This window comes from Dasypus novemcinctus, chromosome 13 (assembly GCF_030445035.2).
Source record: "Dasypus novemcinctus isolate mDasNov1 chromosome 13, mDasNov1.1.hap2, whole genome shotgun sequence".
In the NCBI taxonomy this organism is placed as follows: domain Eukaryota; kingdom Metazoa; phylum Chordata; class Mammalia; order Cingulata; family Dasypodidae; genus Dasypus; species Dasypus novemcinctus.
The window spans coordinates 98,720,669-98,736,627 of record NC_080685.1 but is presented as its reverse complement, the minus strand read 5'-3'; the positions used below and the strand labels follow the sequence as shown (position 1 = coordinate 98,736,627).

General features: G+C 53.3%; 2 protein-coding genes across 2 annotated transcripts; both read right to left on the bottom strand.

Moving 5' to 3' along the window:
- Positions 1–1,184: 1,184 nt before the first annotated feature.
- GARIN4 (golgi associated RAB2 interactor family member 4) lies at positions 1,185–3,288 on the bottom strand. The gene has a single exon (XM_004471003.2). The coding sequence runs from the start codon at positions 3,012–3,014 to the stop codon at positions 1,305–1,307; it is 1,710 nt and encodes a 569-aa protein (XP_004471060.2). The 5' UTR covers positions 3,015–3,288; the 3' UTR covers positions 1,185–1,304.
- Positions 3,289–8,265: 4,977 nt separating this feature from the next.
- Positions 8,266–13,315, bottom strand: LOC101438181 (cyclic AMP-dependent transcription factor ATF-3-like). Its single transcript, XM_058275178.1, has 4 exons — positions 13,262–13,315; positions 13,058–13,174; positions 11,085–11,192; positions 8,266–9,593 (listed from the first exon to the last, which is right to left on the bottom strand). The coding sequence occupies exons 1-4, from the start codon at positions 13,298–13,300 to the stop codon at positions 9,396–9,398; spliced, it is 462 nt and encodes a 153-aa protein (XP_058131161.1). The 5' UTR covers positions 13,301–13,315; the 3' UTR covers positions 8,266–9,395.
- Between the last annotated feature and the right edge of the window lie 2,644 nt (positions 13,316–15,959).

Sequence of the window (15,959 nt, the reverse complement as noted above, 5' to 3'; positions counted from 1 at the left end):
GGACAAGATTTTTTAACTGTTCCAAAAGTGAAAAAAAAAATTTTATTTATTTATTTTTCAGGAAGTACCAGGGTTGAAACCAGGATTTGTACTTGGGAAGCAGGTGCTCAGCCACTTGAGCTATATCCATTCCCCACAAATGAAATTATTTCATTCAAAATGATATAATTTTGCTTAAAATATTTATTTATTTCAACCCCCTCACACCCCCCACCACCGTTGTCAACTCTCTTATGTCCTTCACTGTCTGTTCTATGTCTGCTTGCATTCTCAGCGGCACTGGGAATCTGTGTGTTGTGTCATCTTGCTGGGTCAGCTCTCCGTGTGTGGGGCGCCACTACTGGGTGGGCTGCACTTTAGCGTGGGGGGCTCATCTTGTGGACACATTCCTTGCATGTGGGGCTCCACTTTGCAGGGTACAGCCCTGCGTGGCACGGCACTCCTTGCACAGCAGCACTGCACGTGGGCCAGCGCACCACACGGGCCAGGAGATCCTGGGTTCGACCCTGGACCTTCTATATGGAACCCTGGATCTCCTATATGGTAGGTGAACACTATCAGCTGAGCCACATCCACTGCCCTTTGCTGTTTTTTAACTCAACATTTGGGGATTCATCCATGCTAAATGTGTGTGGCTGTGATTTTGCACTGTTGTATTATAATATAACATCTCACTATTCACATCCCACTGTCTTACCGATTCTGTTGATGGCCAGTGACACAGTCCACCACCTCATTTTGTTATAAACACTCTCACAGTCGTCTCCTAGGACACAGGTGGCAGTTTCTCCAGGGTCTGTACCTAGGAGGGCAATTGCTAGTCTTCCTGTCTGGTTGCAACAAATGCTGCTGCCCGTCCTCCCTCCCCACAATACCCCAGGAAGTCTGCGGGCTGCTGTGCTTTGCTGTGGACCTTCAGGAGGAACAAAAGTTTGTAACAAGGAGAGGGAGACAGGGGTGGAGCTTCCCAGCCCCCAGCCTGACTTTCACCACAGCCTTGAGAAGCCACTACCAGAATGGGGGTGGCAATCTGGAGAACTCCCAGGTGCGCCACGTGGTTCTGCTGAACCTGGGCCAGGTGGGGCTCCTGGATGCTGCTGCAGCACAGGCGACATCAGGGCCCACCGTGAGGTCCCTCCCGGGCCGCGGGGCATGGGCGGTCACTCACAGCACACGGCAGGCCATTCTGAGTTTGTGTGGTTCTTTATTTTAAATGGCTCTATCTACAGTGCACTAAGGAAAGCTGGCATAGGCTCTCTGGGGCTGCTCCCCGGAGCCCCATCTTTCCAGCTTCTGGCTCCTGGTTAACTGGCTTCGAAGGCCACGGTCTCCACCGTCTCCGACGTCCGGGCACCAATAACCATGGCCTGGTCACACTCCGCCGCCTCCAGGAAGGTCTCCCTGCTCCTCTCCACCCTCTTGGACGCGATGTCCACAGCTCGCGGGCGGCGCTGGGCTGCTGGCTTGGTGCTCAGGCTGGCTTTGAGGTTCCTCAGGAAGGAGCTGATCCTGCTGAGTCGCTTGCTCGTGGAGCTCGAGCTGACGGTGGACCGGCTCCTCCCCGACCTGGGAGACGCCCAGGACTCCTTGGCGACCGGCCTGCGCCTGTAGCCTCGGTGCGCGGAGCTGCGCCTGCTGCTGCCTCGGCTGCCGCGGCCTTTTTTTCCTTTTGGCTCCTCTCTCGGGGATCTGCGGCTGGTGAAGAACCCGCCCGAGGACTTTTTGCCGACCTTGCGGGACCCTGCCTTGCGGCGACTGTGCGCTGTCGCGTGGCGGCGCGAGCTCGTCCGGCTGAGAGCGCGGTCCTTGTCCCGCCGATCCCGCTTCTCCCTCCTCTCCTTCCGGGCCTCCTGCTGGGTCTTGGGGTCCTCGGGCGGCCCGGCCGCCGAGTCCTGAGCGGTGCCTGCCCCAGGCTGGTCGGCCGCTGCTGCGCCCGCGAGCGCCACGCTCAGACTGCTCTCTGGAGAGGAAGCGGTGGCGCCCCCGGTGCTGGCAGCGCGCTCCGTGGTCTGGCTGGCAGCGCCCGCGACGGCCACCTCGATGTTCTTTGAGGGTACGTAGGCGACACCCGCGACCGCCAGCCTGCTTGTGCTGTCCCCTGGGCCCTTGGTGGCCGCTCCCGCCACGGCTGTGCTGTGCTCGGTGTCTGCCACGCTCACGGCACCTGCCACGGCGCCCTTCGCCGCTGTCACCGCCATGGTCCCAGCCGCAGCCCCTTTGGCAGGAGGTGTGGGTTTGGCGGTGTCGGGCGTGGTCGTGGATTTGTGGGGGGCATATTCGACCCCCTCCCCCCCAGCGTAAGCGGAAGAGGAGGCCCTGGACACCTCTGAGTCCATGTGGAGGCTCCTGATGCTCGCCTGGTCCTGGTCCCCCTGGCCCCGGCAGGCGGCATCGGCTGGGCGCGTCCCGGCCTCTTCCTCCAACCCGGGCACGCACGGCACGTCCCCCGCGGGAACGGCGTGGGTGCTGCTGATGCTGTCCACGGGCGGGCGCAGGAGGTAGATGAGCTGCTCCCAGAGGGTAAAGAGGTCTTCCTTAGCATCGAGGGGAGGACACAGCTGCAGGTAGCAAGATCGGCCGGTGGCGAACTTGAGGCGCAGCTGCTGTTTCTCGCGGTCGTGAACCGAGATCCTCACGAACTTCAAGGGCAGGAGCCTGGTGAGCTCCAAGGTCTTGGCAGCCTTGCGGCCTCTCCCCTTGGTGGCCTGGCCGCGTCCGCCCTGGTCCTCGCAGCTGGGGGCCGGGCGGGCCAGCAGCATGACGTCGGGGAGGGGCAGGAGGGGGCTGGTGCAGGCGATGCCCACGGTCACCATCCGCACGCGGTTGTGCACGTCGATCACCTCCCCCCTTTTGGAGACCTGGATGAAGTCGCTCTCAAAGACGGGCGCGTACCTGAAGAGGTCGTACTCGCCGCCGCGCAGCTGGCGCTGCAGCTTCCCCATGGCGGTGCTGAACATGCCCATGGCAGAGCCGCTCTGCGCCGTGTAGGAGGGGAAGAGGCAGCCGCTGCCCATGGCCGGCTGCGGCGCGGCGGCGGCGCTGGCGCGGCGGCTCGCTGGGTCTTCCGGGTCAGCTGGCCCGTGAGGGAGCAGCCGCGCTGGGTCACCGCGGTGCCTCCCCAGCGGCTCCACACTGCTGCACTCGAGCCCCCGATGCCTCAGAGCCTCCCAGAGAGGAGGGTATGGGCCAGCGGGGGGTTGTGCCTGGGGATCTGGACCCCAGACCAAATCTCTACCAGGCTGCAGAGATGGAGGCTGAGCTAACCACAGGCCTTCAATGGTCCTGGGAGAGCAGTAACCCCTCTGAGCCCACACCCCCTGCGCAGGCCTATTTATCCTCTGCCGCCCTTTGTGAGCTGTCAGTGTCACAAACCCCTCTGTGCTCCTCCCCCAGCTGGCAGGGCCACCATCTCCCCCCCCCCAACTCCCCTCCCCAGACACCCCATTGCCTCCCCAGGGGGCAGGCTCACCCTGCCGGGATACATGCCCGTTGGTACCAAAACAAAATGGGGAAATTTTGTGAGTTTTTTTTTTTTCTCCCAAATTCAAAAGATTCACCAACTAACAAAGGCTGTAGGAATGCAAGCTGAGGGGACACATTTGAACCATTTGAGCTCATGATTTAATTTATTGAAGAGCCTAGAGTTGGCAGGCTTGGCCCCTAGCCCGTCCTTCCATAAAATCTCAGTGATGACCTCTAATAAAAAGAACATGAAAAGTTGCTTCTCCCAGGCACCACTATTTATGGTCTTCACTATCGTAAAACCCATAGGGTTTGAGCTATCATCACTGCCCCCACTTTACAGGTAAAGAACAGGTGGTCTCACTTGCCTACACTCACAGGACTATCAGGGGTGCAGCAGTGTGTGAATTCCAGCCTAGGGCGCTAAAGCCGGCGCTCTGAACCGCTGCAGGGCTTGGCCTCGCAAAGAATACTTGGGTCCTCCGAACGTTTCAAACTGGACTGATGGTGACCTGTCTCCAAGAAAACCAACGCGATGTGTTATGGGGAGTCAATTAATGATTTCTCTCCCTCTGTGTCTGAGGACCCAGCACAGTCCCTTCCGACAGCCTCTCTCCTCGGTGGCTGGGCTGAGTTGGGATTAAATTTTCCAGGTGACCACCTCTGTTCTTCCCCTCTATTATGCTTGTACAAAGAGCATGTGTGTGTCACACTAGTTAGTTTTCTATAAGGCCCCAGTTTTCAGTGGAACCGGGGGACACCTGTCAAACGCCTCCCTCCAAACATCAGTGGCGTGGGAGCTGTTTCCATCTGTGGGGGCACGTGCTAGTATATGGCCCGCTTGTCCCTCCCACAACCACAGAACAGATGATTTTCAAACACTTACTTGAACGTTCTGAGGAGGAACCCCTGTTCCCAAGTCTTGCTTCTTTCCGTTTGATTTTATACCTAAAATCCCACCTGAGAGATTCATTCCTTGAGGGTAAACACTACCAAAATACACATACCTGTTCATCAACAGATGAAGAGATAACAAGATGGGCAGCCGTCCATGAATGGAATGTCATTCAACCATGAAAAGGAGTGAAGTATTGATGTAGAAGACAACGTGGACGAAGCGAGAAGCCAACGTGCTAAGTAAGAAGACAGTCACCCAAGACCTCCTATTGTAAGATTCCATTTATAGGAAATATGCAGAATAGGCAAATCCATACAGACAGCAGGCAGCGCTGCCAGGGGCTACAGGATGTGGGGAATAGGGAGTGACTGCTCACAGGTGTGGGGACCTCATTTGAGGTCATGAAATGTTCTGCAAGCAGATAGTGGTGATGGTTGCCCAGCCTTGTGAAGTGTTTAATGCTCTGTATGGTCCTTTAAAATGATTTAAATGGTGACTTTAATGTTAAGTATATTTACCACATCCACACAAAATATGCACACCTGCTTGGAAATGTTATGGTTTTAAAAATCTCCAAAAAAACACAATTTACAAAAATGATGGGGGGAAGCGGACTTGGCCCAGTGGTTAGGGCGTCTGTCTACCACATGGGAGGTCCGTGGTTCAAACTCCGGGCCTCCTTGACCCGTGTGGAGCTGGCCGATGTGCAGTGCTGATGTGTGCAAGGAGTGCCCTGCCACGAAGGGGTGTCCCCCGCGTAGGGGAGCCCCACGCGCAAGGAGTGCGCCCGTGAGAAGAGCCGCCCAGCGCGAAAGAAAGCGCAGCCTGCCCAGGAATGGCGCCACCCACACTTCCCTTGCCGCTGACGACAACAGAAGCGGACAAAGAAACAAGATGCAGCAAACAGACACAGAGAACAGACAACCGGGGGAGGGGGGGAATTAAATAAATAAATAAATCTTTAAAAAAAAAATGATGGGGGTGGGGTAGTGGGGATTGGGTTACATGGGAACCTCTTATGTTTTTTAATGTAATGTTCTTTGTGATCTATTAACTTTTTTTTCATTTTTTATTTTTTTGTCTTTATTTTTTTAATGTTCCATTCAGAAAATATGAGGTACCCATATACCCCCCACCCCCCTCACCCCACTCCTCCCCCCATAACAACAACCTCCTCCATCATCATGAGACATTCATTGCATTTGGTGAGTACATCTCTGAGCACCGCTGCACCTCATGGTCAATGGTCCACACCATAGCCCTCAGTCTCCCACAGTCCACCCAGTGGGCCATGGGAGGATACAATGTCTGGTAACTGTCCCTTCAGCACCACCCAGGACAACTCCAAGTCCCAAAAATACCCCACATCACATCTCCTCCTCCCACTCCCTACCCCCAGCAGCCACCATGGCCACTTTCTCCACACCAATGCCACATTTTCTTTGATTATTCACAATAGTTCAAGAATAGAATATCAGTAAATCCACTCTAATCCATACTCTATTCCTCCATCCTATTAACTTAAAAAAAAAAAGTGTTAAAAAAGAAACAAGCACAGGTGTCAAGCCGCTCCTCACCCCCAGGTCCTCCTCTGTAAGAGGGGTAGTAACGGAGGTCAGGAGGAGTGGAGGAGCTAATGCCTATGGGTACTGGCAGAGTTCCTGACTGATAAATGTCAGCTGTTACTAGCACTAATCAACACTCCTTTTAACCTCAGTGTGAACTCATTCCTGAGACTGGTTTCTGAAAAGACAAAATAGGGAAGCTTCTGGGCTTAGAGCCACCAGGAGAACAGAGGCTGCTCAACGGTGAACTTGGCCTCCTCTGAGGTTTTACCTCAGGCGGACCTTGACTGGAAAGCCCTGTTCAGTCTACAGAAAACAGCGCTTGGAGAACCCAAGCCAGAGAATATGTGACCAGGAGAAGAGAATGCTTGATATGGGCTGGGGTGTCCAAGAGCCCTGAAGAGAAATTAGGATCAAGGTGGAAACCATTCAGCATGTGACTTCTGGATGGAAGGAAAGGATTCCATTCCAGAACCTGTCCTGGGCCAGAACCCTTCAAAACCTTCATTCTGAAATATGTGTCAGGGAAGGTGGCAGGGTGAGGGCAGGAGAGGGGAGAGAGGATGGAGTCTCCAGCCTTGCAAGTGGGAAGTCAGCACCCCAGCAGGGGTCCATGCAAAGAAAAGACATGTCAAACTGGATTCTCGACCCTCCAAACCCCATCGAAGTCCATTCTCTTGGACCCCCCATGCTTCCTGTTCCTTCAAATGTGAACCAAGAAAATGAAATAATAAATACATTATTTATCCTCTTGCATTTTATTAAAGTATCAAAACATAATAAACTTTACTACCAAAAACAGAACTATTTTAATGCATTTTTTAAAAGAATGTACACTAACCAAACACAGTGCATTATTCAGGTCAAAATATTCTTGCCACAAATCGCCCCCCTCCCCCTTGCCCCCACTTCCTCATCCACTGGTATCCAAGGCAGCTTAACAATTATGTTGCTTCATAATGACCAATTGGCGGCACCTGTACCCACAGCCAGAGGTAAGTTCTTCAAGGGAGGTTTTCCCCATCCACCAAGACAAGGGTAATAGACCATCTGAAAGAAGTGGTGAATGGCACCAATGCCAGCTGCCTCTACAGATTAGGAAGAATCCCTGACAGGTAATTGAAGCAGCAAAATTAGGACACCTGCAGTTTAAAGTGACCATACCCAGGTTCAGAAGGGCGCAGCGCCTACTGCTCTGGAGGACTCACGTTCAGGGAAGCCTGCCCCTGGGAAGCACGGCACGGGAGCAGAGCGGCCCGTTTGACCTCTGGCCTCTGAGCGTCATCTATAGGCGCAGGCAAAGAGCAAGGAGCCTGGTTCTATTCCAGACGGGAAGAATCCCATGTCCTGGAAATTCCAGAAAAGTCAGCAGAATGTCTTTCTTTGAATTACCACACCCTTCCTGCTTAATATTGCTTCCTCCCTGCCTCCTAATTGTCCTCTGCTATTTGAAATACATTTTTAAAAAAAGATTTATTTATTTATTTATTTCTCTCCCCTCCCCCCCCACCCCGGTTGTCTGTTCTCGGTGTCTATTTGCTGCGTCTTCTTTGTCCGCTTCTGCTGTTGTCAGCCGCACGGGAATCTGTTTCTTTTTGTTGCGTCATCTTGTTGTGTCAGATCTCTGTGTGTGCAGCGCCATTCCTGGGCAGGCTGCACTTTGTTTCGCGCTGGGTGGCTCGCCTTACGGGGTGCACTCCTTGCATGTGGGGTTCCTCTACGCGGGGGACAGCCCCGCGTGGCAGGGCACTCCTTGCGCGCATCAGCACTGCGCATGGGCCAGCTCCACACGGGTCAAGGAGGCCCGGGGTTTGAACCGCGGACTTCCCATGTGGTAGACGGATGCCCTAACCACTGGGCCAAGTCCGCTGCCATGAAATACATTTTTACAATAATGAGACACACAGTCAGACACGATAACCGATTTAAATCAGGCAAACAATACTTTCAGAGGAGTTCTGTGGTAGAATATCAGGTGTCAAAAGCTTCGGTGGAATAGGGGCACATTTTAGGTGTTTGTAGAGTCAGAGCTACTGATAGTCGAGGTGTTTAGCAATTCAGGCTTTACAGTAAAATCCCATCCTAACACTTCACAAGAGGCCCATGGGGTATCCTGGGCACTGTGCTGCAGGGTTTGTCAATGAGAAACTGAGCAATTAGGGGCCACAGCCTGAGGAACAGGATTCAAGGTCCACTAACCTAACTGACAGCAGCCCAAAGAGCAAAGGAGGATCCTTTGAGGCTGTTTGAACACCCCGAAATCAGAGTGGGGGCGGGGAGCAGGGAATGGCTAGATCTCACCAACCAACAGATTGAAAAGAACAGAAACCAGCACAACACTTAGGTCTACAATATGTTGGTTCCAATGTTTATTACATTGACAGGTTAAAGACATTAGGATAAATAAGTAATATTTTCTCTTACAGAAAATTGTAATAATATTGAATAGGATTAAAACACTCTGAGGATTTCACAGAAACATCAGAATTTAACAGACAGTGGCCAGAGTCCTTGTGACCAGGCCATTTTCTCACGGCTGCAAATGCTCTGGGCCAGACTTTTGAAAAATGACCTAAATGGCAAAAATCGGTCCATTAGTACCCAATAATGCTAAAGCCTTGACATCACTGGGCTTCAAGTGCGCGTCTCCACTGATTGGTTTTACCCACAAGGAAAGGAAAGTGGAATTCCCTGCCCTTCCGGCCTAGAAATATCTCCTGACCTAAGTCAGGAAGCAGAGCCGGAACCTTGGAAGGGGGATTTTTCCTTCTGCTTTCTTCCTGTGAGATGATGAGTTTGCAACAGAGGACCTGCAGGCTGTCCGTGGAGCTGGCGTCAACACCTGGGTAAGAGGGGAGGTGGCCTTCTGTCTGCACGAAGCCCCCCCCTGGGGCTGACAAGTCCTTCCCGCCATCTGACCATGGTGTGAGCTGCTGCACCTGCTGACAGCTCCCCAGACTCTCAGAACCAGGTCTGAGAACATCCTAGAACCGCCACGCCAGTGTTGTACGAAATAAACACCAAAGAGCACAAGGCCTAGTTCTGAAATGAAGGCCTTGGAAACGCACGTCCGGTACCTAACGGCACATCTGCGAGAAAGCCAAGGCACAGCTGCGCTGGAGCTACTCTCACTCCATTTCCCCTCTGAGCAGTGGTGGCAGCAGCGATGACGGCAGTGGCCCCTCCCACCCAAGGTGCAGCCCTTCTTCTGTGTGAACCCCAGTGGTGGGACCTGGGCAGAGGCCGGCAGGACCCTCCCGGGGCCAGCGGAGCTCTAGGCATGGCCAGTGTGGTGCGGCCTGAACCTGGAGTGGAGGGAAAGAGGCACTGGTCCAGGCCCACAGCCCGCTCCAGGGGTCTCTGCTGCGGGGATGGTAGAGATGCACAGGAAGTCAGATCTCCAATGGCCTCAAGGCGTCGGGTGTAGAAGGATTCAGCGAGGACTCTCCAGTGCCCCAGACCACAGCTGCTCAGCTCTGCAGCGCTCCTTCTTTCATCTGTTGGATAAAGAGGTTTCTCTCGTCCTCGGGAGTCCGCCCATTCTGAGCGCGGACGATACACGTGGGCCGGTGGAGGTTGAGCATGTAGATCAAGTGCTGCTTCTCGTTCTTGAGCTCCTCGATCTGGGCCTTGAGTTCAGCGTTCACACTCTCCAGCTTCTCCGACTCCTGGGGATGCAACAGGGGTGTCAGAAAGGACCAAGGGCAGCGAGGGGTGGCCTGCGGGAGCACCCGGGACACCCGGGCTCCTCAGGCTGGGAAAGGTCTGGCTCCTGATACAAGGCCCCACAAAGCTCGCAGAGCAGCCCCAGGTTTGGGACGACACAGGCCCTGGAAAAGCCTTTGAACTTGGGGCTGCTTCAGGGTGGCCTTGAGTTTCCAGCACAGGAGGCTGCGACCCTCCAGGGTTCGAGAGCTCCGCCTCCAGCTCACAGCCCACCTGCAGGGCTTCTGGACCTGCCAGGGCCCGGGGGCTGGGGAGAAACCCACACTCGTGGTCCTTCTCCTTTGTGGGTCACTGCCTGGTGGCTGCCTCCTCTCGCCCCGCCTGCCCGCAGATGCTGTTCCCCGGGTGCTCCCCTCTTCAGGAAGGGCAGCTGCTGGACTTAGCTGGGGCTCAGGCTGTTGCGTGAGCAGGAAGAAGGGCTGAGAAACCAAGAACTAGACAGCAGCGTGAAAAACGCACAACCACTGCTTGTGGATTAAGGAAACAACTTGTTTGAAGAGATTAACTAAAGGCTTTTCTTACTGAGCCCAACGAGAGCTGGCAGCTTCCTTTCCTGGGAAAATGGATGAGTGAAGCCTCTTTAACTGGGCTGACGAGCCCTCAGCCCAGAAGCTGCTGCACATGTTTGGACTGGCCGAGGCTGCTGGGAATCTGGGCATCAGACACCCTGTGGTTGGGAATGCCCTCACCTGCCACTGACACGTCCAGAGTCGTGTTCATTGTGCCAATGGATTTAGCACCTCTTCATTCTGCAAATGGCATTTCTACTTCCAACTCCTAGGTCCTTCTTAGGAAATGTTCAGGTAGGTCTACAGTTTGATATTGTTTATGAATTCCAAAAAATAGATATTGGATTATGTTTGTGAACTGATCTTTTCCTCTGGGCATATTAGATTTTATTGGATTCAGAGGTTTCACTTTTACTTGATTAAATGATTAAGGCTTTGATTGGTCCACATCAGTTGGACCAAGGGTGTGGTAACTCACAGAGAAAACCACACGGCAGAGAAGAGAGGTGGGAGTTGATCCTGGAGCCTGGGAAGTAAACACCTAGAGCAGCAGATATGGGAGAAGGAGGGAAGGCTCAATTGGGCACACCAGGGGACCCTGGGAAGAGAAGAGCTGTTTGCCTGATACTCTACCCTGGCCTTGTGGAGCGAGCAGAGGAGCTGAGCCTGGACAGGAACGAGTCCCGGGAAGAGAGGAACCCAGGAAGCCTGAGCCCAGGCAGATGTCGGCAGCCTTCCTGCTCCACCACAGGGCAACAGGTTCTAGCCCAAATTAATGCCCTTTATAAAAGCCAGCCGATTTCTGGAGTTTTACATCAGCGCCCCTTTGGATGACTAATACAGGGGCTCTTTAACCCCTTTCTGCTGGGCCACGAGGGTGGGTATGTGGGGAGGGGAGGAATGGGTGAGCTGGAGGACACTCACTTTCTGCAGGTGCTCCGTATTCTCTTTCTTCTTGTTTCGGCATTTGGCCACTACAATCCTATTCCTTTCCCATTGCCTCTTTTTCCTTTCATCTTCTTCAGGGGCTACCTACAAAATCCAAAAGGCACAAGCTTAACGGAAGAGAAAGAACTGCCAGCCATCAGCTGCCACGTCAAACCCACTGCCTTTTACTACCACAGAAACTGGCAAATGGGGCAGCCCTAGCGCTAAGGGACGTGGAGGAGGGGTGGGTAGCTCCAGACTTTTAGGTGAAACCCTTCCGCGCACACAAACATGCTGGAGAATGAATAATGTAGATATCAAAGAACTGTTCGCTGAAATTACATTGGTGGGAGTGGAAGGGGCAGGAGTGGTTGGACTCTCGCCTCCCGCCTATGAGGGTTCAGTTCCCGGTGGCCTCCTAAAGAACATGAGTCAACAATGGGCAGGCAGACAAGGGAGCCATGGGGCCAGCAGGGGGCGGAGGGGGGAATTAAAATACTAATTAAAAAAAAATTTTTTCAAAAATTACATTAGCGATATTAGTTGATCAAAATTGAGCTTATTCTAAAAATGCATCAGGATATTGAAATGAGTTTGATAAGTCAAACCGATGACTCTTGGTGCTAACTGTGATCACTTAGAGCAGGAAACAATGTGTGTGTAAACATGTCCTCGCCCCAGACCCAGGCACGTCCTCCGGAGCCCCCCCAAGCCGGCCTCCCCCCACCTCTCGTAGGGCTGAGGTCTCCGCTCTGAGCCAAGGGCAGCCCCGTTCACTGCTGTCCTCCCCTGGCCTGTCACGGCACCTTCTCCTCCAAATCTGGTGAAGCCAAAGCATCTCCTGAGGACCAGAAATCCAAGCCCATTCCCAACCCAGGCCTGGGTGCCACTCCTGAGGGACTGGAGAGATGGACCAGGAGGGCTCACCTGCTCCAGCCCCCACCCAACTTTCCACAGTCCTCCCAAGCTCAGCAGCAAATGACTTCATCCTTCCTGTTGTTCAGGCCAACAACTTGGCCGTCACCCTTGAGTCCTCCCTTTCTTGCACCCTATGCCCAATCTATCAGGACATCAGCTTTACCTGCAGGGGCTCCGAATGCACCCCTTCTAGCACCCCTCCTGCTCCCCTCCTGATCCACAGCCCTCCTGTCTCCGGCCTGGGTCACTGCGATGTCTCTGTGCACTCCCCACCGTCTATTCTCAACACGCCAGTCAGGGCAACCCATTCAAAATATCATCAGATCACACCACCGCTCTGCTTCAAAATGCCGCAACGGCGTCCTGTCTCGCTCTGAGCAGAGGGTCGCGTCTTTACAGTCTACAAGATCCAGCATAATCGACCCCCACTCACGACCTCAACTCGTACTCGGCTGCCCACCCTACACTCGCCCCAGCCACCTGCTGCCCTCCGTGTGCTCCACCCCACCCCACCTCAGTGCTTAGTTTCACTCTTCTGCCAGGCGCCCACCTGGCTCCTTCCCTCTCTCTGCTCAGATCTAAGGTCACTGTCGGTGAAGCCTGCCCTGGCCTCCCGCCTCACCTCTCCCCACTCTCCCTGCCCCTCCCCTGCTTTATTTCTCTCCTGTGCGCTGGTCTCTCATATCACGCATCTACTTACCTCGTGTATTGTCTGTCTCCTCCCAGTAGAAGGCAAGCTTCCTGAGGGCAGCGATTTAGTTTCATTCACCAGTACCTGCCCCCACCTGGCACGTGGTGGGTGTGCTCGTGGCGGGTGTGCTCGTGGTGGGTGAGCTCGTGGTGGGTGTGCATGTTGTGGGTGTGCTTGTGGGTGTGCACGTGGTGGGTGTGCTCGTGGGTGTGCTCGTGGTGGGTGTGCTCGTGGTGGGTGTGCGTGTGGTGGGTATGCACGTGGTGTGTGTGCTCGTGGTGGCTGTGCGTGTGGTGGGTGTGTGCGTGGTGGGTGTGCCGTTGACATGTGCTGAGAGGTGGACCCCGGCCGTGGAACCTACCTCAGCCTTCCTGACGACAGGCCCCTCGAGGGGCCTGTCGCTGACGGTGACCGACTCCAGCGCAGAGGACATCCGGTGGCAGAGGTGCTTGTTCTGGATGGCGAACCTCAGCTCTTCCTTGACAAAGGGCGTCAGATGTGCAAAATCCTCAAATACCAGTGACCCAGGAGGGGACAGGCAGGACACGATGGCAGAGGCACTGACTTCCGAGGCAGAGACCTGGCCTGGGTGTTGAAGCATCATTTTGCTGAAAGACACATCAAAACCCAAACTGCTTCAGGGGTTCTGAGGTGTGGGCTCAGGTCCCCCTGCCGCCCCCACCCGCAGAGGGAAGTCCCATCAGCCCCCAGGGCTGCTTTGTTTCCTCAGTTCATGCCATCCTCACCTTGAGGGAAACAGGGTCTTACAACACTCAGCTCAGCCACACGGATAAAATGCCTAATTGAAGTTGACGAGAGTTGGCATTTTAGGCTACTCTGAACTCACAGGGGCTATTAGTTTTGGCTGGCGAGCATATATGCAAATGTAACCTCAACCCGTCTCAAAAGAGGTAGTTATTTTTGCCCCCTCAGCAGTGAGACCATTACATAACCCCATTTCAGTCTTCTTTTTCAAAAGGAAACTTGAAAGATATCTAAAATTGAGTTGAATCTATCAGTGAGTAGAAGATGAGGAGAACCTTGAGTTTAGCAAATATATCTCTGAAGCTTCTCTCTTAGGAAGCTGGACCTAAATAAATGAGAATGAGAGAGATAACAGTAGCATGTTATGCCATTTCCCTCCCCCCCAGTCCTTGGGGGAAGTTGGGGTGACATAAGGGGACTAACAGCCCCCTTTTTCTTTTCTTCTTTCTTTTAAATGTTACATTTTAAAAATATGAGGTCCCCATATACTCCCGCCCCACCCACCCCACCCCTCTCACATCAACAACCTCTTCCATCATCATGGCACATCCACTGCACCTGGCGAATACATTCTGGAGCACCGTTGCTCCACATGGACAGTGGTCCACATTGTAGTCCACACTCTCCCCCAGTCCACCCAGTGGGCCATGGCAGGACACACAACATCCAGCATCTGTCCCTGCAGCACCACCCAGGATAACTCCAAATCCTGAAAATGCCCCTACAACATATCTCTTCTTCTGTTTCCCTACCATCAGCAGCCACCGTGGCAACCCTCTCCACATCACTACTACAATTTCTTCCCTTACTAATCACAATAGTTCCCCAGCAGAACACCAGTCAGTCCACTCTAATCTATATAATCTATTCCTCCATCCTGTGGAGCCCAGGATGGTTATGTCCAGTCCCCCCTACATCAAGAGAAGCCTTAGATTCCACATGGATGATGGATACAATTCTCCTGCTGGCAGCTGTAGGCCCTCTTGGCTCCCTGGTGTGGTGGTTGACCCTCTTCACCTCCCTGTCAGCTGGCTAGGGTAAGTCCAACAAACCAGAGGGTAGGAGCTGCAAGTCTGCTGAGGCCCAGGGCCTGGTTATCACATGGACAGTCCAGAGATTCAGGTCTCCTGAGTATACACCAACCCAAATGCCAACCACAGGTCTGGTAAAAGTAACAGAAGAGGCATGTGTAGAAAGATCCTATCTGAGTCCAACTCCATCACACTCAGGAACACAAACTCCAAAGTAGGGCCAACTGACATGGCCTTGAACTCCGGAGCCATCTGCTATGACCATAGAACCTGTGGGTCTCTGCAGCCCTCAGGAGAACCAGCACTGGGGTTTCCATCTACCTTGGCTTCTCTGGGACCCTGCTGAGGCATGCATAAGCATCACACCTCTGATGACCTCCTGACTTTTTTGGAGGCTCATAGCCATATAAACACACTTGTCTTTTTAAGGGTAAGGTTGGTGAAGCAAAGACTTCAGAGTAAGGAAAAATAAGGAGCCAAGGATAGGCAATTTGGGGAGTATTTTTCAGCCTGGGGTGCAAGGATTGGACTGGGAACAGAAGGGATACCCAAGCCTGGTTCTGCCTTAAGGAGAGATGTGACTGAGACCACCTACCACAGCACCCTGAGACTGGGAAGTCACCTGTTAGATGGCTGAGAGCTCCTTCAGCATCAGGTCGAGTCTCCTTCACAACCTTATCCCAAGCCTGGCCCATCCCCAGCTCACAGTACCTCCTGAGCCTGGAGACAGGCTGACCAAATCAAGTGCAGAGGGGGTGGTTGAGTCACACGGGCTCCAAGCTCCCGTCTACCTCTATCATACTAGGAACCCAAAGGGGCAATAAAAGGAAAGGAAGGGTAGAGATCATAGCAGTTCCACGGTGCCTGTGAAAAAGACACCCATATATCTCCCCCTGACAGGTACACCTTCAAAATGAAGAGGTTAGTACAGTGCTTTAGTATGTGTCATCAATTTTAACAAACGTACCCCAGCAATGAAGGATGTTGTTAATGTGGAAAAGCGTGGGAGGGGGATGGGTGGGGTATATGCGAATCCCCCTATTTTTGAAGTAACATTTATGTAATATAAAGTATCTCTCAAAAATAATATATATACACATATATATACATATGTACATACATAAATATATATACACACACGTATATATATAAAGTGGATTCCCCAGGCGGTGTTCCCTGGTAAAACCTCAGCAATTTTCAAGTCTCTGCCTAACCCTCTTTCACTCGGGATTAACCCCTGAAATAACTCTGGCCAGGGCTCCCTTCTAAGGCAGGGCAGGCATTCTTTGCTTTTGCGTGGAGAAGCATCCTTGCCCCTCCTAGACGATGGGCTGGCCTAAGAGTGCACTGCGGCCACTGGTGGCATTAAATCAAATCAGTGCGAAACGAGGACGCCCAGGACCCGGGTATCAAGCCTCCCTGCATGTGGCAGAGAGCTTGGGGGTGGGGTGGGGTGAGTTTTCCCTT